Raw genomic sequence first — 25,427 nt, 5'->3', positions numbered from 1 at the left:
GTTGTCGAATACATTGTCAGAGATCAGTGCCTGCTATGAAACACATGAATCTTCGAAGTGCATCTTCGAAGGCAATAAATTGAAATATGGGTGAACTAAATAGGTTTCTCACCGTGTTCTCGTCGTCCTTTGGAGCAACCATTACCAACTAACCTAGTCGCCCCCTATACCAGCTTCACTGTAAACTTTCTTAGAACCCTGAAGGTATTTATTTTCTGAATTAAAGGGTAATGCAAGAAAAAAGCTCCTCCATTGGACAGGTAACCGCCTAGAACGTTTCATTCATGGCGCACTGCATTCCTAAACTGCTATCTATACGCGTTCATTCCCTGATGCAGTTTGGTTTCACTGTAGTTTTCCAAACTTGCATTGTGTCTGATTCTGCGCGCCGTCATCCGTCCTAATTGTCTGCTTGTTCTGATACCAAGATAATGATTTACATATAATGTTAAATATTAGAGGAAGACGATGGCGTGGACAGCGAGCGAGCGAAAGTGGCGCTATCATGTTTTGCGATTATTGACGGATTCCGACGACCATTATGGACGCGTATCAACTGTTCTATGGTTAATAAACCCTCTTTTTTCGCCTTTCTACTTCGACTCCTTTGTTTCACGTAGAAAATATGTGAAAATTGGCAACTGTTACGATCTTTTTATGAAAGGATTTGCTCCGTGGCCTATAATGCCAATTAAATATATCCAGTCGTTAATCGCCTTCAATTCAACAATCTCCCAGCACGATACGCAGTCGATTCATTTTATAAAGATACAGATCGCGCACCCCTGACCTTTTAATTAATTTATGATCCTTGGGATGTCACATCCTAAACGCAACCCAGGAGCGGGGAGGGACGCCGTAATGAAGGACTCCGGATTATTAACTGTTTGACTTCATGAGGCCTTTATCGTACACCTGATTCTCAGTATACGAGTGGTTTTTTTTTCACTCCCTTTTGATGGCAGTGCGCTCGCTGTGATCTGGAATCGAACCAGAGACTTCGTACTCTGCAACAGAACGCCATAGTCACTGAGTCACCACGTCGTGTTCCCGGTCGTTTCAAAATACAATGAATTTCTGTTTTCATATTTGGTGTTCATGGCAACAAAATAAAAATGCGCCTAAGCATAAACAAGCAGATTGAGTTTCTAATTCCTTTAGATTCCGAAAAAAGAAAAGCTTCAAACCCTGTAGCAAAAAGGGGTCCGTATGTCGAAGTTCTTTTTATTTATCTACATCTTTCTGCTGAATTCTTATCGAAATTAAGCCCCAAGGAAGTTTACATAAAACAAATATTTGCGTTTTACTTGTCATTATTGCCTTCACAGTCGTCTTGCATATCTTCAGTATAGGGAAGAAAGTCAATATGAAAAGGGTGCCGGAGAGGCATGCTGCTAATGTATTGCCATACTGAACTGTATTCTTTTCTCTTGCAGGGTGACCGTGCCAACATTCTTTATGATTATGTGTATGTACCTTCTACCGCTAGTAGCCTCTGGCCCAAATTCGAACGAGTTTTACAGCAGATTTTATGCTGAAATACGAGACCACTGGTGGGATTTGCTCTTGCTTATTCGCAACTGGAGGGAAGATGCAACAGTTGTAAGTACATTAGAACTTTGAAAGTACTCGTGCAAATTTGATAACTGTGTAGTGGTTTTTAACAGCTAAGCTGTTTAAGCCAACCGTAATTTGTGGTGCATAGCCGTGGTAGCCATAGTAACCCGGAGGAGGAGGAGGAGAGCCACGTGCGGATACACGCGCTCTCCTCCTCGCCAGCTCGCTGCCTTCCCGACCCCCGCCTCTCCTCTCTCCGCGGCGCGCTGAGCCAGGAGAAAAAAAAAAAAAAAAAGACGATAGCTTGCACTAGGCCACTCAAAGCTCAAGACAAAGCGAAGTTGGCCGATTGATATCGAGCGGCTAGCCTCCAACGCGTTCGGCGTCGGCAAGCAGCAGCGTTCTTGGCACTGTGCCAACCTTGGTTAGCCTGCCTGAGTTTGTGGCATGCCGGGAACGCTGTCGCTCGTAGGCGCCCACGCGTCCGGCGCTAGTCACACGAAATGCCGCGAAAGGGAAGGTACCTCCGAAAATGATCGCTCGAGAATACCATCCTACATGCGTAGTTAAGTTAAACGAAGTTAAGACCTAGCAGCAACCAAGTTCACACCTAGCCGTAGCAGCCAGTAAGCTTCGCTGTGCCTAAGCTTTGCGCGACCGAGTGCAAACTTGCCTGATTTTTTATTAACGGCGAAACATTGGGAAGGTTGACCTGCTAAAGAGCCCGGAATCCCAAAATTGTAGCTACAAAGAGCTAAATGAACAAGAGAGAAGTATAGATCTAAAGAAATAGCAATAAGTCAAACCTTTCGCAATTGTTCAAGAAGAATTGCTGAATATACAGGGTGTTTCAGCGAACACTTCCAAAAATTCTGAAAGGTTGCCTGTGGCAGATAGGACAATACTAGTTCACGAGCTGGTCTACTTCAAGAGGAGGACATTACTTGCACAATAAATTGAAATGTATAATTATATAATTAACAAAAATGCACTAATTAAGTTTTTAACTAATTACCTGATGGCCCATATTGCAATTTACAAATTGTAGCCATGGAGTTCGCAAGGCGGATCCACTTGGAACGAATTCTCGGGATGACACCAGTTTCGAGATATTAATTCCCGAACATTAGCGTTCCAGTTAGTTTTTTAACAAAACGTCGCTTTATGCATTGAAGCACAAAATTAAATGGAACGTCAACGCATTTCTCCGAAAAGTTTGGGAATGAATATCTCGAAACTGGTGTCATCCTGAGAATTAATTCCAAGTGGATCCGCCTTGCGAACTCCACGGCTACAATTTGTAAATTGCAATATGAGCCTTCAGGTAATTAGTTAAAATTTTAATGAGTGAACTTTTGTTCATTAGCCGGCTATGCATTTAAATTTTTTGTGCAAGTAATGTCCGCCTCTTCGAGTAGACAATCTCATTAACTAGAATTGGGCTATCTGCCACAGGCAACCTTAAATAAATTTTGAAAGTGTTCACTGAAACACCCTGTATATATAGGGGTGGGTTTCTTGAAAGTTGAACACGCTGGACCCGGCGTAACAGATGAAGGAAAGAGTACTGGGTCGGTATTTTGTAGAGATGCGTTCAGCTTTATTCTATGCTAGTCTTATCATCCACCACCCACGGCATGCTGATCCTGTTGATAACGAGAGCGGACCGTCGCTCTGACCAGTGACTAAGCACGAAAAGCGCGAAAAGGCATTAGCATCGGAAATGCATCGCTACAAAACTCCGGCCCTGTACTCTGACGAAGGCTGGTCCACCAGCCGAAAACGTTAAGTAAATATGTCTTATTTCCAAAAAGTTGGTCGTCTCTTTCCTGCACATATATATAATCTAAGAACATGACATAATGTTGAAAAGGCGCCGCGGGCATGTATTAGAATGCCACTGATGCCAACGAAACAAACTCGAGCCAAGAGCCCAGAGGCACCTCATCGTCTTCCTCGCAGCAGCCGGTTGGCTCCGGTGGTATCGCGAAACCATGTTGTATATCATGCGTAATGTGACGCTAGATATGGCAATCTGCAGACCCCCATGTAGTGGACCACATATTCTTCTAAAACCATGGCTGTGCGACGTACACGCTGCTTCTTCTAGTTCTACTATAGTACGAAAGCTCAGTGCTTATTCCCATCACGACGCTCGCCTAGAGCCCACGCGTAGGCGCGAGAGTATACACGCTACGCTAGGCTGCGAGCCGTTTTTAACCTTTTTTTACTACTCGGCGAGCCAGCCCTCTCCAACCATAACTAGAGTCCCTATATAAGAAAAGTACCGCCATCTACTATTTCCTCCGCCGCCTCCTCTCCTAAAGCGCTTGCTTTTTTCTTTACTGTTTGCTTGCGAAAGCCAAGTCGACGGTGGCGCACCTAGATAGTCTACGTTAGTCTACGTTGAAGCTTTCAGGCCGTTCGCGCGCCGCTGCCGCCGCCGGCGACTGCGGCTGCGCAGAGGACTTTCAACATCGCTCTGAGGCGGAAAAAAAAAAACAAAATATAAAGAAGTGAAAAGCGCGCGCTATCATCGTCCAATCGGAGATACAGGAGAGAGAGAAGCGGTGTTGATCAAAGGATGGCGGTACTTTTCTTATATAGGGACTTTAACCATAACGCGTTCGCAGGCCACCTGACGCAAAACTTGTAGCGACCGAACGCGTCTTGTTTGATGTAGATGTGACTTCCGTGTACATATACAGATTCATGGCGAGGCGAGGAGTTTTACGCCGCTTCGGGGAAGTAAGTGCAAACAGAGCGTTCATAATACGCGAGCCTGCTTAGAGCGCCACTAAACGTTGTTGTCAGTTTTGGACAAAAATTAAATTCTGGAGTTCTACGGGCCATATCCAGGATTTGATTATGAGGCACGCACTTTCAGTGACTAACCGTTACACGGGTAAATATATAGCAAAAACCGAGAAATAAGAGAAATATCGGCCTCTATGCAGAGCGAAGTTGACTATTACACAGTAAATGAGTTATGGTTACCGCTGTAAGGACAAAAAAGTAATGTCGCCGCCATTCCTATGGAAAATCGATGAAATCGTATTCCCAAAGATAGAGGCAACATCACTGTTGTCGCCTACCTCTGACCCTCACTTACTTTTCCTAGCTCCTAGTATCCCTGGGAAAGGCAGTAATATTTCTGGCAGGTTTGACATAAAGTATATGAACTGCTACAATATGCAACCCTTATTTTTAGCTTGTTTTTATTTCGGGTACATCATTTTTTTATTCTCTGTCAATACGGTTTACGCATGTTTGTAACTCATTTTTTGCAGGGCATTCTGCCTCATCTGTGGTATCTCTCTACAGATTTCCAGCTGTTTCTTATTTCCGTTATAGTCATACAAGTCTTCAAACCGTAAGTTATCTTTTTATTAGCATATCCCGCTAGACTAGGTGCACCTATTGCCAGTGCGAAAAATGAAGTGCAGCCTCCCGTATTTTAATCCTTATCGCGCGAGCATCGACCGCACAGAATGTCAGCTAATTATAACGGCGAGAAGCGGCGAGATCGGCAGGAGTACGCGTAAGCACACAAAGCACTCCGCACTGTGAGCGTCGTGTGCTGAGCTGTTCCCTTCAGGACTGCACGTACCCTGCCTTTGTTATCTGTGAGTTCCCTTCATTCACCAGCAATACATCGTACGTGCCGATAAATTCCCCTTATTTTGTTCAGTGTTTGTTTTTCACAGCGAAGCTGTTTACCCCTAGCCCCCATATGCATCCCCCGCATGCGCTCCCAGGGGGGTACCCTGGCCGGCTTACGTCCGTATCACCGCTAGTGGACAGGAATGCGTGGGCCGATCCTGGAGACAGAGCAATACCAGGCCGACCCGCGGTGGAGGCGAAGCAGGCTTCAAGCACTCCGCCAACTTCCAAAAATAAATTTAATATCTTGGTTCCAAATAAAACCACATAAATACGGCGTTGTAAGAGAAACATTATATATAGGTAAGAAAGTGCTCTAGGGGCAGCAAGTTGACCTTTATATGCTTTATTTGTTTTAAATCCTGTTTGACAAATAATGAGAGGGGAAAGAGTGTGGCCTGCGCTTCTGTGGTTATAATGTCATGCGCGGCTGCACCAGCGATTGCGGTATATGCATTGGAGATGCGGTGACCGCGGTGGCGCTTGTGTCGGCGTAGTGTAGTGCCGTATGAAATAAATTTATCATTTCATAACGTATGCAGCCCATGTATGCTGCCTAAACAGCTTCACTGGTAATCCATCCCCATATGAATGCTGCGACCCCACAAATTTTTGATTTAGTTGCTTGTACCAACGTTGGCCTTACCCAACTGGCCATCGCGAGCTCTGAGCAGTCACCGTGTTGGCACTTTTGAGCTTTGTGCCCGCCACACCTCTTCACCATTTCTTCAGCGTACAATTCTTGTGATGTGCGCGCCTGTCAGCGATGTCGGTGGCTCTACCGGTGGCCTTCGAAGCATGCCACAAGGGCCAGCAGGAGGCCCTTCATGTGTAACGCCCATGCAACACGCCAGCAAAAATTATTGTGCGAAATTTCTTTCTTTTCATTCTTATTTCCATGGCGCATGCGCTGGTTCAGTAATACCAAAAAAAATGGAAACCACATCGCAGATGACAGATGTTAGTAGTGCACGTGTTCCAGTTCACAGCGGTCTTTTTTTTTTAAATAGGACCGCGCAGACAAGCCTGACCGGGCGTGTGTCTCCCTGAAGTGAACAGCGTATAGAAAACGATGCTCGCAATGGAGCGTGCTCTGCGCACATGCGTACACTATCGCCGATATCGCTGCTTCTCGCCGGGGTATAAGGTGCGGATATGCCATGCAGCCGACACTCGCGCTGCATGTATTTTTTTTTAATGCGAGCGGCTGTACAAACTGTAAGGCATGGCTAGCGGGAGAATTTGGAACAAAAGCGAACTTCATTTCACGTACTTAATTTATTAAGATCAAGACATAATTAACATGTAAGAGTATCAAACACACACAGGCTGAGAAATACTAAAACTTTGATACTTAATTCTTAGTAATGAATGAATCAATGAATAAATAAATGAATAAATAAATAAATACACCATATTATGAAAGAATGACGACGGTGTAAATCCCACGACGTGTACTAGGAAAGCATAAAACACCAACCAAGTTCCTCTAAAACACACGAACTATGTGCTCAGTTACCCTCATTCAATTCCACCACAGCACTGTTCTGTATAGTCGTGTATTTATATGGGCCTATAGAGGGATATCTGTGACAGTGACATGCGCTCTCCCGTGCACCTTTTGATCATCTTTTATACCTTTCTGTTCATTTCTCTTTGTCCTACCAAAACTGACTAAGTGACGTTCACAACAGTGAACTTTATGTTTTTAATGCGAAGCTTTCTTTGCCAAGCCTCCCGGACTTTCCTGACCGTGGCCATTGGGTGCAGCTGCTGTCTTGCCGAATAGCTCATACTTTAAAAAAATTAATTACGCACCCGATGGTGGGATCAAACCTCGGTCCCACACCTCACCAGCCCAGTGATGTAACCATGAGGATACACGCGCTTTTTTTTTTTTTGCACATCAGGCCGCAAACGCACATATCGTGCCAACGCCAACTAGCTCTTTGCGATTATCACCGCATGTTTCACATTGCGTAGCACGAATTCGAGAGAGCACATGCACGCGCTCCAGTTTCCTTTACGCCAAATACGCAGGGATAAAATGGACAAATTTGTAGCATTTGATTAACCGCTTCACGAAAGCTTCGCTTCAAACAGATTCCGAGATCTGCACAATCTTTTTGTTGCTTTTTTTTCAGAGCCAGGCGCTCCCAAAACGTTTACTCTGCTGTCTACACGAGCAGTTCGCACTCACTTTCAAGCTTGTTCTTCTTTACAGAAAGAAATGGTCGGTTGTCGTTGCTTTCGGGGTCTTGTCTGTTCTGTTCTGTGCCATTGCTGCCTGGCAGATATACGGCACGATCATGCCACCTTTCCTTGTTGCCGTCAATAACTCACTAAGGTAGGTAACACGCAAATGATTCTTAACTAGAACTTATATTTAAAGCGACGCAGGACGCGCTGTCACTCGCGTGTGCATGTGTTCGGTTTTTGACGTAAATGCTGTAGTTATTTCTTAAGCATGCGATTCGTACATCCTACTTTCTTTTGTAAACTATCCATGCTGAGAGGTGGTATCCTTACGTCTGCAGAATCGCCGCAGTTTATTAGGACCATAAAGTTTTCTTCTCCCTAGTGCATTTTGCCTTCTACTGCCAAGAAGGTACTTCACCGGAGACTCCTGGCTCACCGGAGACAAAGAAATAAAGCAGTCACGATAAATGAGCGGTTTGTTCATAGTTACTCTAGGTGCAGCGGTTACGTCGCAAGAACGCATATGTACACTAATTGGTCATCTATCTTGATTAGTGCATTAAGGTACATTATTCTAATCTGGAACTTGTATTTGCTGCAGAGTACACTTTATTATATTCAGGAATGCAATGCTTTGCCATGGTCCCATGTCGCCGTGATTTAGCCACGATGATTTTTCTCTGTGTTCTTCTAGTCTCCTCTTTCGCTCACGTGAAGCCTTGCGCTGTAAGCATAGTTAAGGATGAGCTACCAACGAGCCCAAACATTTACATTGGTAAGGTTATTGCACTTCAACCGAATCTTCAAAGTCATGTTCTCCCGCAGCTCTGGTCCTCTTTCATAAAAACATGTCTTGGGAGGGTCACTTTGACTACGTTCAATCCAACCTGCCTAAAAGTGTAGGTGTTATTGGAAAATTTTGACGCATTCTACTTGTATCGATAAATGTAATGCTCCTTAACGCACTGTTTTTATCTCGCATAAATTACTGCTCTTTAGTGTGGGGAAATTCAACACAAAAAATAAGCACGCAATACTTATATTACAAAAGAGGGCTCTTCGGTCTATAGCGAATGCTGATTATCACGCGCATACTGAGAAACTTTTTCAACGTTTTAATGTCATACCAGCATTTCAACTTTATGATTCGAACTTAGCTGTCAAATATAAAACGTCTGTCTATCATATGCAATATGTTTTTATATAAATTTCGCTGATCTAAGAGCAAATGATCCTTTCTATTCGTTTCGCAAGCAAGACTTCTGGACTATCCCCTTTTGCCGAACTGAATACGGATGACAAATGTTACGGTATAGTTTGCCTCACTTCTTGAACACATTGCGAAGCTGCGGAATAGTACTGGAAAGATGTAGCATGCGAGATATTAAAAACCAATTCTTATAACTTTTTGCCCTTTTTCCAACCTCTAGAATCAAGGTTCAAAGCGATTGTTATTTGCTTGTTTTATATAAAAACAATTGTGCTGAAATGTTCTTTTTTGTTTTGGGGGTTTTGTTGCTTTTCCAACCCCAAGAAGAGAGTTCAACACCATTGTTGTCGTTTATTTTAGGAAAATCAATTGCGACAAAATTCTTAATTTTTTTAAAACGAATGCTTCTCTGTACTTCTTGATAATATATGATTACCTAATGGTGTGAAAGCAGAAAATACAAGCTAGTGCCTTGTGAAATTTTATTTATTCTTGTAACTTCTTTGTTGCGTTTTCAGGAACAGTAAATTGCGACATATGTACATTGCCCATCTTCCATGTCTGTAGCATGCCTGTCTGTATGTCTGTATATCCCGAGTTGTGTGCCTTGTATAAGGGGGCTTGGGTTTTCTTCAAGCGAATTGTTTCGCTTTTCGCCAAAGCTTGCCCACACCTACACGATGTAAATAAACTCGATGACTGATTGATTGAAGATAAAGTGCAGGGCACATCAAATAATTCGCAATCGTACATTGACTATGGGCAACTCACGAACTTCAACTCTAGCACCTGCGATTAGTTGTCATTACAGAAGACGAAGGTTCGCTTGTATATGCAGAATACTTCCCGAGTCATCTTCTCTGGATGTATAAACTATGAACTGCGCTCAGGCTTCGGTAAAATGTTATTCAACAATATATTACACAACAATAGAAGGAGAGAAAAATGAAGGCGAGGAGGTTGTATGCAACGATGGGGCCTTTTGAAGTTACAACAGCCGCATACCTCTGCAGTCAGTACAAGATTTAATTTTTTTTTTCATGAACACCTAAATGCAGTAGTTCAATAGTTTATAAATGTGCTTGAGATAAATACCCGACGTACAAAGTAGGGGGAAAGGGGGAGCGGAGCTCTGGAATAATTTCCACCACCTACGAGCATGTTTGCATTCCACGTTCATTCCCCGCTTTATATTTTACAACACGCCTATTAATAGTTAAATTTAGGTACTGACCCCTTCCCCCGTAGTTCATCCGTATAAAAATACATACTCATCTTAAATCCGTAACCTTACCCCTTCAGGCCTTTAAATGGAAATCGAACATCATGAACATGCCTGCTGCCACCAACATATACGAAAGTGTAGATATTATGTATTCTAACATTTGCATAAAACCGACAGAGCTAGCTGCTCTTCTGTGATGCAAATTTTATAATCCCACTAACTGGAACGTGAACGATATGCTCATTTCAGGTACCCTAACTCTGGTTGCAAAGTTGTGATAAATGTCTCTGGGAGAAATCTTCGAACGCTTATGCTTGTATTGTATGTGTTGAGTTCCAACAAAAAATTTGTGTTTCTTGCAGTAAATTCTTGGACACACTGAACAAGTACTACAGTCGGCCATTTTACCACGGCGTATGCTTCTTCTCCGGATGCATGACATTCCTAGCCGTTCAAAAGTGCGGTCAAAGAAAGATATTCAAGGCAAGTAGAATTTTCTAATGTCATCACTACTTGCATGAGACCCTGCAGCGTTATCTTTATCAGGACATATTTCTAGAAGCTCATGCAAAAATGCAACTATGTTGTTTCAGTACGATGTCACGTATGCATTTAGGCACATCACGCACATGAAACAAATGTGAAATGCCAGTGATGCGCTCGCTGTTGTTTCTTTCTCTATACGTGTGCAGTGTGTACACATCAATTGTTCATGCATTTTCTGACCAGATAGTTCAAGCAGTTGGCTGGTGCATTGCGCTCTCATGCGGCCTCTACTGCCTATTCATGAAGCACGAGTGGTACCGCAGCGACGCCAGAGCCAGTGAGGTGAACCGAATGCTGTACGCGTTCACAGACAGAATACTGTGGTCTTTGTTCTTGGCCTGGTTTGTGTTCGCCTGCGCCACAAGCAGAACAGGTGAGCTGAGCTGCAAGGCGTCACGGCTTATCATGATTTATGACTCTACTGCAGCACCTTTACTCTTTTGCATTAAAGCCAATGTCGGCCATTTGTCCCAGAGGTTGTTTACCTGACCACAGTTTCAGGCTACGCAATCATGTCGCATGACAAAGCCGATCTCAGAGTCCAAATGTTTCTCGTGCACCAGTGCACCGTTCGCGTACGAATATCACAGCGTTGCTTTATGCTTCCTTTCGTCACGGCCAGGTCCAGTGATCCAGTTCCTCTCATGGGAGGGTTTCCTCCCGCTCAGTCGGCTATCCTTCGGCGTGTACCTGCTGCACTCACCCTTCTTCATGCTCTCCCATCACATTGCCAGGGAGCGCTTGTTCTACTCCCACTACACGTTGGTGAGTGGCCCAACACACAATCCGAGTGCCCGGACATCTCAGGAAGGTCACAACGCGAGAAAAAAAGGCTCTACTTGATTCTTTACTTGAGTTGATGCGCGAGTAATCAGACAAAACAGTACGATGAGCATGATGCTGCTGTCACGCTATGCTGCATGTAAGTTCTCACCAAGCTATAACCGTATACGTAAACTGGTATAGCGAGAGCGAGAAAAAAATCTGGCAGGACCCATCTCACGATGAGTGTCGACGTTCATGTAATTAGCATGTATCGACACACCACATTGCCACCATAGAAGTACGGGATGTATGAGGCGCCCATCTCGTGCTTCCCTCTGGACTCACTGCACCATCTAGCGCAGTGAATACTCCACGTGGCGCGTGTGTGAATACCATTCAGACAAGGTGGCCTCAACATATTGAAGCGGGTTCGACTCCACCCAGCACCGGAGAAATCTAAATGATTTCTTTTTTCATTGAAGAGCGACACGTATCTAGTGGCTCTTATCTAGGGATACAAGTTGGAGTCAAATAGGTTAATTTAACAACGACACGTAAGCAGTGGCCCATTAAGACAAGTTGGCGTATGTGAAACGGTTTCATTGATGAGCGGCACATACCCAATAACACATGCCCATGACCGTTGTTGGCCCGACGATTGGTTTCGAACCCGGTTGCCTCAGCCCAGCATCCCGATGCTTTAAACATTACACCATGAACTACCTAGTGACCAAAGTTGGCAGAAAAACGGCTAGATACACAGGTAAAATAGACAGACAGTCAGACTCCGGAAAGTGCGTGAAATACCCAAAGAATCTTAATCACATTAGAAGGAAAGCCAGCGAGGTCAACAAGATGCGCGTCTGCTTTGCTACCCTACGCAGGGAAAAAATGGGGTTAGGTGATGAAAAGAAAGAGACGACAGAAAACACAGGGGCCCGCTTCGTCCTTCGTCAAAACTACAGTCGCTCATTGAGAACTGTCAACTTCAGGAACTGCAGTAATGTACTTCTTGCTTACTGGGCCTGTGAGAATGCAGGCCACGTTCCAAGTACTCTTTATTGACTGAGAAGGATTTTGAATTCATGTGATCTAACATGGTGCGATGTAGATGGCGCTGCTCCTCGTAGTAGGGACATATGCAGAGGAAATAGACTACTCACACCCGCAATAGTCGAATGAAGGTGTGCCACTTATTCCAATGACGAACGAATGACTCTTTGTGAATGCCACACCCAGCCAAAAGCAACACATATGTTGCATCGCAGCGGGAGAGACCTGGTAGCTGGAGCTTCTGGCAAGGGTCGAGAATTTTGCAAGTGACAATTCGAAAGTCAGCGAGAGTGACGCTACGAGTCACTGATCCAAATTTCCTTGTAGCGTGCCTTTTAGACAAAGGTACACGAAATGCCTGGGCAGTGCCGTGAGCGAACCGAGCTGCACCGTCTGAGAGGTCATTGCCAACGATGTCGCAATGGCCTGCGGCCCTCTCTGAAAAGCAATGCCGTGGCCCTTTTCGAGAGCATAATGGTGAGCCTCCCGGGCGTCGGACACTAGCGGGTCATAGGTTCCTTGACTTATGCTTGACAGCAGGCTCTGAAGGGCTGGTTGGGAATAATACTCCATAAACGAACACATGCTGAAAGTGTGGCGGCTAACGGGGACTTGCACCATCTGTGTGATGTAAAGACACTTTTGGTGGAACAAAATCTAGTGCGAGGTTACATCCGGAGGGAAAAAATGCGGCGCTATGGTTGCTCAGTACTTGCGCTAGAAATACAATCACATGTCTACATGCACGCGCACGTGCCCACACAAGAGCTTATTTACACACATGTACATGAACTCATTTTTCAAAAACAATTCTTTCGATTGAACCATGGGCCTTGAGATCTTGAGAGGAACAGTAATCCAACTAAGCCATGAGGCTGTACGCTTTTCAGTTGCTTATGAGTAACCTCGAGCTGCTCAAACGTCAATAGGAACTACTACTTACCTTTTTAATACGTGAGGCGATATATGCACCAGCAGTACGGGCGTCACAATCCAGATGTATAGTAGGTCACAGCGTTTCCACGAATATGCGCTGAACTTATCTTCACGAATGTAACGCTCACGCTGAGTACAGAATAATTGTTGTCCGTGTATTTAAGTCCAAAGAACCTGCGTATTTTATGCCATGTGAATATTTGCTCAGCGTTTGTGGAACCTTCTATGCAACCAAGACGGAAGTTATTTCATTGCAGTGGTAGTGCAAAGTTCCAACAAGTGGTTTACACGCAGTTCACGTTCGAGCAAAAGTTTTGATTAGTAGTCGAATGAGTTGCATCTTGCAGCACCAGCCGGTATTTCCAATGTTTAGCATGTAACGTGTAATATAGGTGACGCGAATATTTTCATTCTATTTTCAGGGGAAACAAAGCTCACAAATTTTCTAGTGTATCATCTTTCCTAGCCGATCTTGTAGAGAATGCTGCCAAGTGGAGGATACTACCTTACAATCGTGAACTAATGTATTCGTTCCCTCTAACTCATTATTACTTTTTGGAGTAACTATGGATCACGAGTATGTTGCGTTCGTGACCCAAAAAAGCCATCCACACATTTGCTTCCGCGTGTAGCCCGTGATTGTCACTGTGCTCCTGACAATGAGAGGCTGCGCTAAAGGTTCTGTTCAGTTACAGCTCGAGTAAAGAATAAGCATTTGCCTACCTTCTCTAACCTTTTCTAACTTTCCTAAGTTACCCTTTATTAGGTGCCGATTACACCGTAAAGCTCACGCTCACTTCTTTCTTTTCTTTTATTTATTTAAACACAATCAGGGCCCGTAAGACGTTATAAACATGTCTTTACACGAGCATATGTCTTTAGTTCGTGTCACCTGCGAAACACGGTACATTTGGCCTCTATTTCTTACGCAAGACATTCCTCGTGGAAGAGCTCGCTCAAATGGTAATGAAGAATTATTTACCGCTTCGAATCACGAAATATACGACGGTTTCTAGTCTTTTGTTTATTGGTGATGGCTTACACCAGTTTCGATGGAAAGCCACCATTCGATGCGTTTGTACGCAAATTCCTCCTGTTATTGCAGTCATTTAAACATATAAGCAGACATATAAGCCACAATTGCAAATGTAAATAAAATAAAACATCGCGGAGTACGTAAGCACGACGTGATTTATTCAAGTTGTGGTTATCTTGCTTTCGTATATTGTATGCAATAACTTATTACAGCTCATTAAAGTGTCACTGGACCCTACATCTTTACATTGAAAGTTAACGCGAGTTTTGCCTCCTTCGTTACACTTTTTTCGCATTGCAGGTATCAGAGTGTTTTGCCGTCCTGATCTGGTGTTACGTCCTTGCCTACGTGATGCTCATCGCCTGCGAAGGCCCCACGACCAACTTAGCAGCGTTGCTCATTGCAGGCCGCAAGCGTAAGCAGGTGGAGGATAAGAGCGCTGAGCTTGCCACCGGTCAGACCAAAGCCCAGCAAGCATTGTACAAGGATGCAATCTTTAGCCCAACACGTGGAGCCTCTGCGTGCTTGTAAGAATGGTGCCATCTTTAACCGGCATCTTGAAACAGCATTTATTCTTTAGCCCATTGAGCCCATGAAGTCCGAGTGTGGCCATATGACCACGTAATTTCTCACTATGCAGTTCAATCTATTTTGATTGATAAAATTGTGCCACAGGTAACAAATTTTGTGGTGTTTTAAGAATTGTGTGTTACTTTATGAAAACCATGTCGTTTATTATGTCTGCAGTTGGACGGTAAAAAAGTCGCCCTTGTTAAAAAGGCATCACTGGGTTAGTTTCACGCAGGCAAACCAAATCATTAGCTTATACGTATATGACATTATCTGCCGTAAAGCATAGTAAACATGCGACGTTCTGGGGGCTTTAGGAATAAATTACATCGAGTATTATTCCGATATATATATATATATATATATATATATATATATATATCGTAGTCATTTCGTAGTCATATAGCAGGTGTTGCTGCGAATATTTTAGGCAATTTTTAAAAATCGCATGCGGCAGGTAGCCCATTTCTATTTCTTGAGCTGGCCCCCTCTAAGAGGCGGACATTACTGTCACGAGATGCCGAAATGTGTAATCGACTTATTCAACCTTGCTAATTCATTTCTTAATTATTTACCTCATGGCTCACATTGCAATTTACAAATTGTAGCGGTGAGAGTGCAAGGCATATCCACTTGAAATTAATTCTGTCGATGACATCATTTTGAAAATATGCGCATCAACTAAAGTTTCACTGTCGTTCTACACACTTCTTTTAACCGGACGCCGTTTTATGCTTTGAAGCACAAAAGTAACTGGACTGCCAATGTATTTCTTCGCGAAGTTCGCGAATTAATATCTCGAAACTGGTGTAATCATGAGCATGCGTTGTATGTGAACCGCCTTGTGAACACTCTGGTTACAATTTTAAATTGCAATATGTGCCGTAAGGTACTTAGTTAACCATTATTAGTAATTGCTTTAATTAGTGAGTGGTGCATTTCGATTTTTCGTGCAAAATAATGCCCCTCTATTTTAGCAATTCAGCGCAAGGATTACAATTGTGCTATCTGCCACAAGTAATTTTTAAAAATTGGTTAATGTCTGTGCAGAAACACCCGGTATACTGAACTCCTTAAGGCTAACGTATATCTTTATGTTTTTATTTTGTGCACATATTTGCATATTTTTATGGACTGTCCGATGAATGTTGATTTTTACTCAGTGCAGCATGTCCATGTGAGGTACACACCAAATGGAGGAAGGGTATTTACGTTCCACAGGATCGTAATTCATTATACGTTGCTGTGGCCCATACTCACTGGCTTCTCAATAAGCCGTGATACGATCTCGACCGGGTGAGGTAGGTTTTGTCGACGCAGAAAATAGGAGACGGCGATGAAGGCGGTCATCTTAATGATGAAAAATAGAACAGACTGTATTCACTTCATTAATACATGGTTGTGACTCCATCCGAGTCTCGAGCGGTTCTGCCTAACACGGGGGCCAGGACGGCCTTAAATAACCCCTCGCGGTCTTGTGGTAGCCGATGTCTCCCTGGGAAACTTGTGTAAGTGTCTGTGCCTTTGTCGCGTTGTCAAGTGGAAGACCCCTTTCCCTTCGTGCCTTCTCCTTTGGGTGCTCGCCTTTGCGTCTGCTCAGAGCGTACAGGGGTGACGCTTTCTCGGTGATGAAGGCGATTATCTCGTCACGGGAAAGCGCGCGCGCATGATTCTCACACCTGAGGGATCCGAGTTTCCAGGAAGATGATATCAGTCTCTCGTCATCGGAAAGCGTGGGGGGATGTTTCCCACACCTGAGGAATCCGAGTTTCCAGGAAGATGATATCAGTCTCTCGTCACGGGAAAGCACGCGAAGATGTTTCTCACAGTTCAGCGGTCAAATTCCAAGCCAATCATAACAGCCCGTTCGCCGCCACAGGAGGTCTCGAAGGGATTGCAGCATCCACGCACCTCGAAGAGACCGGTAGACCCCGCGCCCCTGCTTCGTTTCACTGTTCGTTCCAAGGCACTTCAGGTGACACCTTCTGGAATTAGACGGCGTCACCGACAAGAAATAAAGTGTTTCAGCGAGAGAGAGATAGAAAATTATGCCGAAACTCCGCTGGAGTTGCCTGAGTAAGCGCAAGCATTGTGCCGCTTGCTCATATCCACGCATACGACGTATGTTGTTTAGCGCGATTGACGAAGCAGTAGACGGTTCCTTGAATGTGTGCTTTATTGGCCTTGTAATCTGTTTTGGCTCTTGATCCGACCAGTATAAACCCTTATCAATCTTTATCGGTCGTTACCAACCTTATCGGAATTGTTCTAACCCTTTCAACCCTTATCAACCTTAGCGAAAATAATCTGAGTCTGTTCAACTCTTATCTATCGTTATCAATTTTATCGGTCTCAATACGACCCTTATCAGCCATTATCGGACGTTATCAACTTTATCGGACTCGATCCGACCCTTATCGGTTTTTATCAACCTTAACAGAATTGATCCAACCCTCCTAAACCCTTATCTGCCCTTATCAACCTTATCGGAAGTGATACAACCCTTATCAACCATTATCAGTCCTTATCAATCTTATCAGACCCATATAATACCTCATCACTCCTTATCATCCTGATCAACCCATTGTTTACATTTCTAACCATATGAATTCTTTCAGTTTATTTTTGTTTATACAGCATTTTCTTACGCAGCGAAAGCGTCAGTCATCACGCGTTGTTTGACAGACGGAGAGAATTTTTCCGAGTGAGTTGACATAGCAATGCTTACGCATTTAATGAGCTTTTATTTGAGCAAGCGCGTTCTGCGCTCTAGGTGAGCGGCCTCCTTATTCTAGGTAGCCTACTGGACAATGAAGTACACTATTGTTTCCTCCTGCACTTAGATAAGAAATACGTTAAAAAAAGTTATTAAAGCTGACATAAAATCCTCGGTGATGTGAAGATGATTATGTTACCTAGGCCCTAAACGCAGGTGTAACCTGCCCCACACGGTTCGTTGGAGAAAGTGGTACTATCGTAAACTTCAGCGTGCTCTCCGGCACGAACACACAACGCCGTTGCGCTCAAGTGTAAGAAATTTTATGTCACGCCAGCATAACTGTCTGGCACGTTGGGCAGAGGGGACCCGCCGTGGTTGCCCAGTGCCTATGGTGTTGGGCAGCTGAGCACGAGGTCGCGCGATCGAATCCCGGCCACGGTGGCCGCATTTCGATGGGGGCGAAATGCGAAAACACCCGTGTACTTAGATTTAGGTGCACGTTAAAGAACCCCAGGTGGTCCATTTTTCGGAGTCCCCCCACTACGGCGCGCCTCATAATCAGCACTGGTTTTGGCACGTAAAACCCCATAATTTAATTATTTTTTATTTTTGGATGGGGGGGGGGGGGGCAGAGGGGGCCCAATGAATTTCATATCGCCTAGGAACTTACGTTCAACAGGGTTTTAAGAACTTGAGGCAAAGTGCACACTCCACTCGGCAGCTTCCTGTGTGTTCCTGACATGTAAATTAAATGAAAAAAGTCCCGATTTCGAAAGTTACCTTCTTCTTCTTATGACATCACTGAAATTGTTACTCATGGTCGTCGTCGTCTTTGTGGTTGCTGTTATATTTGTTTTGATGTTAGTATTACACAGACTTTTTTGCTCAGTAGGTTTGATTTTGGTGTTGCCAGTATTTATGTCTGTACAATACTCGAAACACAACGTGCGTGAAGCTATTTTTTTTTAATTTCGAAAGCTTCTGAAGCTATTTTCAGGTGTGATGTTAATAACGCAGACCACAATAGTAACGGCACGGCATTGCCCTCGAAATGCAGTTTTGCGTCTCATGCCTATCACAGAAGCTTATATGGGCCATATTATACAGCATATATGGGCCATATTATACAGCAGGCTCTGTTGCTGTCGATTACACTAGTTTTGACAGAATAAAAAGTCGAAATAATGTTGCATAGAAAAAGTGCACTTATCGAAGTAATCACTTTGTCTGGGAAGATTCAACACTGATTTATAATGTGTTATTGCATAAGCAGTATTCCGAGGAAGAAAAAAACACATTTACGGTCTCTATGTTCATTAAAATTTGAATACACTGCCGCAATATGGAAGGAGATCAATAGCAAAATAAACTGCAATGATGCCACGTTTCTGACGCTCGGAATTTACACAGCCACTGCTGTAGTCTTCGTAGGACATCGCCGTATACGGCGTCTTGCAGTGACCTCATTTCTCGGAAGCAGTTGTTGTTTTGTACGAGCTGGGCACTCGCCCTTGAACATCTGCGGGGTGCAACCTTTGAAGTCACTAGAAGGCGTCACTGAAAGCTGACGGCAAGGGTGAAAGCGCCCTCAACGAGGCCTTCATTCTAACGATCATTCGACGCTCAAAGCTTCAGGTCGTTCATCGCGGCCGCAGCGGCTCAACAGAAAAGGCTGCTTCGAAGAATTTCATCTTACTGAAACCGACAGAAAGAAGCTCTGCACTGGTCTTTGTTATTTGTCTTTCGTATTTCTTTTTTTATTATTTTTAGGCTTGGAATCACAATCCGGTGCCAAGCGGGTTTCATCCAAGTACTCGTACAGTGGCACTTATACCAGGACCAAACAAGGCGCCAGTTTTCGATTCCTTCGCCCTCGTAAAAATGTTCATGATACTCAATCTAAATATTAGCAACTAAATACCTTGTTGTTCTACGTGGGGGTTCACAGGGCCTAATGCAAGCTTTGGGGGGACATAATGCATGGAACGCAAATGGATTTGCCGCTAGTTCTAACATAAACCGGGAAACTGAAGCTATAGTCTCCACATTCTGACTAAGTGAACATAAGTTGAGCAATGACCGGCTTGAATTCCCGTTGTAACGTCTGTGTATCAGTCAATAAGTAGTTCATTGATGAAGTTAAGATATTTAACAACTTTATGGCTGATTATCGCAAATATTGTGACGTTCATCACCGTTGCGCTGTTGTGAATTTCGTCAAATAAAATAATTATTATTTTGTCTCGAATGCCTTATTGCCCTTAAGAACATAATGTATTCGTAGCTTGAAACACTCGATTTTACGTTATGGCAGTGTTAAGCTTCCAGCATACTTGTATATTGTTAGTAAGCGTTATTACGTACGTTTCACAGAATTATTCATTCTCCGAATCGAAGCTGACGGGATAACACTTCACGTCATCGCTTTTCTCATTGCCATCTTTATGTTTACAGTAGAAACTACGCCTGAGAAACAAAGCCAAAATAGCAAGAATATACCTACATCACCAGGTATACAGCGCGGGTATACCTGGCTGGTATACCTAAGGCTTGTGACAAAAGGCCTGACGTAAAAAAAAATTACTCCATCTCCCGCTTAAGGGAACCATAAGTGGATGCGAAGCAGCGGGGAGATGGTTAGCTTGAGCGGGAGATGGTTTCTCGGCAGCGGCCCGAGCGTTCATCGCGGCGCTGCACAGGAGAGAGAATGAGGTGCACGCGCTCCGTCATTTTCATACCGCGGAACTACCGTGGCGCCCCCAGCGGAGTAGGCAGCTGTCGCACCACCTGTCGAGCGCGCCGCTCCGGATTCCTAGAGGAGAGAAAGGGGGAGCGTAGGAGAGGAGCGAGAGAGAGGGGGAGGGGACGCGCGTGCTGTGGGGGTGTGGCACGCGGGACAACAGACAGAGCCGCCGGCAAGAAATGCTTCGCATTTAAAAAGAAATCAGCGGACTGCAGTGAGCTTTCCATTCCCTTAGCTGGGTTATTGCGAACAAGAAGTATGAGCTTCTGGTTATATATCATCATCATCAGCCTATATTTATGTCCACTGCAGGACGAAGGCCTCTTCCTGCGATATTTAATTACCCCTGTATTGCGCTAGCTGATTCCAACTTGCGCCTGCAAATTTCCTAACTTCATCCCCCCACCTAATTTTCTGCTGTCCTCTACTGCGCTTCTCTTCTATTGGTATCCATTTTGTAACTCTAATGGTCCACCGGTTATCCATCCTACGCATTTTTCTCTCAATGTTAATTAGAATATCGGCTATCCCCGTTTGCTCTCTGATCCACACCACGCTCTGCCTGTCTCCTAACGTTCGGCCTAACATTTTTTGTTCCATCGCTCTTTGTGCGGTCCTTAACTTGTTCTCGAGCTTCTTTGTAACCTCCAAGTTTCTGCCCCATATGTCAGCACCGGTAAAATGCAATGATTGTACACTTTTCTTTTCAATGAAAGTGGTAAGCTCCCAGTCAGGAGTTGATAATGCCTGCCGTATGCACTCCAACCCAATTTTATTCTTCTGTAAATTTCTTTCTCATGACCAGGGTCCCCTGTGAGTAATTTACCTAGATAAACATGCTCCTTTACAGACTCTAGAGGCTGTCTGGTGATCCTGAATTCTTGTTCCCTTAACAGGCTATTGAACATTGTTTGTCTGCTGCATATTAATCTTCAACCCCGCTCTTACATTTTCTCGGGTAAAGTCCTGAATCATTTGTTGCGATTCGTCTCCACGGTTGCTGAATAGGACAATGTCATCTGCAAACCGAAGGTTGCCGAGATATTCGCCATTGATCCTGACTCCGAAGCCTTCCCAGTCTAAGCTTGAATGTTTCTTCTAAGCATGCAGTGAATAGCTGTGGAGATATTATGTCGCCTTGCCTGACCCTTTCTTACACACACACACACACATATATATATATATATATATATATATATATATAAAATTACGCGTGATCTTGACACCCCCGCACGCCTGGAAAACACTCAGTCGCATTAGGTCGTCTAGCATACCGACGGAGTTCTTTAGCCAAGCAAGGCAAATTTTGTGCTGTTAGGATAGCGGACAATTTCAGCTCGCACCGCAAGAGCTCCTGGAAACTCCTGAACAAAATACTTTCCGACTTTCTTAAGAAGCAGGCAACTTACACGCTTGCATGAAGCAGCAGACGCGTACAGCGAGCCCTCGCGTAACCCTCCCCTTCCGCCCCCCCCTATTCCGCTTCTTTTTTTTTTTCTCTCTCTCTCTTCTTTTCTTTTTGCTTGTTGGTTTCACGTGTTCGCAAATATTGCAAGCAACATGTTTAGTACAATGCGAACGCCGGTAAACTGAAGGAAGGGCGCGCCGCAGCGCACGCCAAGCAACATGACAGTATGCGTTTCGATCAACGCTGTGCACAGCCGGGCAGTGGCGTAGCCAGAAATTTTGTTCGGGGGGGGGGGCTCAGGTTGCAGCGCGGCCTCCTCCTTATAGAAGTTGTCGAGGGATCAAATACATGAATAATAACTGCATTGCCAATGCCATTGTATATTAGATGCTGCAAACGAATTATTGAACAATTTGCACTCTCAAGTAAAATAAGTATTTTTTTCATAAAAGAATATATTCATATGTCCCAAAAAATTTTGGCAGAAATAACTGATATCAATGCGGCCGCGCTTTTTTTTGTCTATTTAATAAGGAAAGAAAATATAACACGAACATTAGAAATATATCAGTTCGAAACCAGCAAAGCAGTGTATACAGCTGATATAAAGAACGTAAAGGCCATGAAATGAATAAGTTGAGGACAAATATTTTGATGAATCTTCGTCATTCAAGAACCTTGTTTACAATTTTGCACATATGCAACGGCCAGGAAAAAACCTCAATGACGCTGTCCCTCGTTGCAATAGATTGCGCAGGAGCAGCTGTTACCGGTCGTGTATTGTAATTACACCGAGATTATACTCGCAACAGTGAGTACAAATAAAAAGTAGGAGAGAGAGAGAGGGAGAAGTCATAAGGGAAAGGCAGGGAGGTTAACCATGCTGAGCCCGGTAGGCTACCCTGCACGGGGGAAGGGGGAGAAGGGATTGAAAGAGAAGGAAGAGAGAAGTTCACAGTTCACACGTTGCACATTTACAGTTAAGCGTTCATCGCTGAGTTTCGTCACAGGCGGTCATACAGGCTTGCGCACTTCAAAAAGCACAGCAGCGCCTTTGTAGCCCTGCACATAGCAGACGCACGAGGCCAAGCGCTCAAGATCTTTTCCTCCGTAAAAGGACTGTCCTCTAAGTGCCCCAAAGCCGTCCGAAGGGCAATCCTCTCATCTTCGTATCTGTGGCAGTCACATAAAAGTAGGAGTTCTGCAAAATATACATTAGATATGCGAAGATAGAATGGAATATACAAATGCGAAGATACAACTCGCTAAAGGGCAAAAAAGAGTCGCTGGAAACAAAGTTCACTGCTTGTATACACAGCACCTCGCAACAAGATATTTAAATATACGTCTAAGTCTCCAATAAACCTACGTATTTAATCAAACGTCACTGTATATTATGCGTCAAACAAGACAAATAAACAGGTTGCGGAGTCAGAGATAGTAAACTTTGCGCACAGAAAGACAGAAGATTTAGGCAAGAACAAAACTATGATCGCAGAAATCGTGATATGTACTCGGGCCACGCAGCGGTCGCGACAGCACCATACAGGTAGAATAATAGAGGAATAATGCAGAAATGAGTACGAAAATGTGTAATTTAACTGCCTGCACCCAAAATTAAAGGAGGGTTTTGCTTCGTTTCAAAAAAGAAATAAAATCAGGTAGCTAGAAAGGAAAGAAAAGACCAAACGAAAGCCACAGATGATGCGGCAAGTTACTACCCAATATCCGCGTGTGTTTTTGGCAAACGTCGCGTGGGCCGGGCTTTCAATGAGCAAGGTTGGTCAAAATTGGTTATTGATGTCCTCCTAATTTCCGTATTCGCATGATAATTTTGATCATGACGCTAACTGCTAGAATAAACGGCTAAAATTTCTGCGGCTTTAAAAGCTAACCAACAGTCATACGTTTTCATAATTACGAGCTTATGGACGTGAAGGAACAGAGCTTTTTACTTGCATTGATTTTTGCTGCTTTGCTATCTAAAGGACAAACTTCTCTCGGCGGGGAAGTTGAGCGAAGCGGTCAATGACTTCGGACACGTTGATGCCGACGTCTCTGTGGGTGTATAGAAGTACCAGTCTAACCATGCGTTCCACAGACATTGTAGAGCGCAAGTAGTTTTTTAGTAAACTCTTGTTAAAAAATATTCGCTCTGCGCTGGCATGTGGTCACTGGAAGGGTGACTAGAATCTGCAACAGTTTGTACACATTTACATAGAACCTGCAGTCGCAAAGGGAGAGGGCATCTATTCCGGTGGTAAAACCTAAAACAATCCCTCGATGCCGTTGGCAGCCTTGTTTAGGTACCTTGCACAAACAGTAGGCTGTTCGATTCCAGCGATGTCCGTCGTTTCGTCAGGAAGTATGGAGAAGCAGCCTGCTTTTGCAACTAGGCTTTCTTTGATAATTTCGGCACAGATTTCTATAATTTGGTTTTGTGCATCTGGGCTTAAATACGAGGCATTACTGGGGCAACTTTCCAAATGGTTCTTCAGATATGTATCTCCACAATCAGCTCGCAAGCGAAGGAGCGCTCTGAAAATACCTGTATTTTCAGCGCGGCCTATGCTTAAATCCATAGGGCCACTGTCCCTGTGGCCAACGAGAGCCAGACCTTGTAGCCCGCAAAAAGAATTTCCTCAATAATAGGCCATTTCCTTTCTCCTGTTTTCTCAAATTTTACTTTGTCTGCCCTGGTCCAGCTGATCGATCACATCGGGTACGCGTCTTGAAAATGTTTGGAGAAAATTATCAGCTGCTAGCTCACAGTCACGGTAATATTTAGTATTTTCGTGTGTGTGGAAGATTGCGAGCGCGTGCTTTCATTTCTGGAACGGCTTGGACACGAGGGCTCCAGTGCACGCATGATGGTCCAAGTTTATAACAGCATTAACCCCATAAAGTTCCAGAATTGAAAATCTTTTAAAGCACGCCTTTGGAAATGTCAGTGCACCTTTCGCGTCAAAAGTTTATGAGAACGTTACACCCATACAGTTTCGGAATTGAAATCCATGCGCTCCGTAGATTCCGCGGCCGCTGCGAGATGCCACAACGCGCCCGCTCGCTATCGAAAAGCCCTTGAAAATTTGTGCTCGGATGGGGCTCCTTGCGTTACGTGACCCCAGGTGCCATGAAATCCACCCCAGGTGCCGCGAAATCCAGCCCGAGTACGCAATGTTCGTGCCGAAATGTCTTTCGAGCATGAAAAAGACATTGTAGACAGAATACAGAATGATTGAAAATAGCTTGCCTACACGAACGTTTCGCAGGCAGCCTATAACACAAGGACACCTGAACAATGGAACATTCCGCACTCAAGAACGAATTATGGTCAACAAATGCTTCGACATACACTTCCGACTTTACTCAATAACCACGCCTAACGAGAAATAGACCTTCTGTCCTTATGCAGCCTGCACAACTGCTTTCAGTCCAACTAATCCTTGTTGTTTAATGAGTTTGTTCATATGCAATACTGTATGACTTTTCCCCCCTTTATTTGCTTTAGTTTATGCTGCACTGAATATAGTTATGTTATGTTTTTCCCCCTATTTTTCTTCCTGTTTTCGTATAATAAGACTTTCTTTATGTAATCTATATTGCTCATGTATAAATTCAATATTTCCTTGTTAATGCAGACTACTTGTTTTTCTAATTGCTAAAGTGTATTACTACCTGTCTCGTATACACTTTTTTTTTGTAAATTGACACCTTCCCATCTGTTTACTCACATGTGAGCGCCCGACACCCTCTGTTGCCTTCGATGGGTTTTTGGGCTGGTCAAGTTCCCTGCG

General features: G+C 44.0%; 1 protein-coding gene and 1 pseudogene across 1 annotated transcript; one reads left to right on the top strand and one right to left on the bottom strand.

Moving 5' to 3' along the window:
* Positions 1 to 5,362: 5,362 nt before the first annotated feature.
* Positions 5,363 to 5,532, bottom strand: LOC119437901 (U2 spliceosomal RNA; annotated as a pseudogene).
* Positions 5,533 to 10,640: 5,108 nt separating this feature from the next.
* LOC125945219 (nose resistant to fluoxetine protein 6-like) lies at positions 10,641 to 14,721 on the top strand. The gene is made up of 3 exons (XM_049666828.1): positions 10,641 to 10,773; positions 11,023 to 11,165; positions 14,491 to 14,721. The coding sequence occupies exons 1-3, from the start codon at positions 10,641 to 10,643 to the stop codon at positions 14,719 to 14,721; spliced, it is 507 nt and encodes a 168-aa protein (XP_049522785.1).
* The last annotated feature ends 10,706 nt before the right edge of the window (positions 14,722 to 25,427 follow it).

This window comes from Dermacentor silvarum, chromosome 1, assembly GCF_013339745.2.
Source record: "Dermacentor silvarum isolate Dsil-2018 chromosome 1, BIME_Dsil_1.4, whole genome shotgun sequence".
NCBI lineage: Eukaryota > Metazoa > Arthropoda > Arachnida > Ixodida > Ixodidae > Dermacentor > Dermacentor silvarum.
Note: the sequence above shows the minus strand (reverse complement) of the source record. Positions and strands in the feature narration are given on the sequence as shown.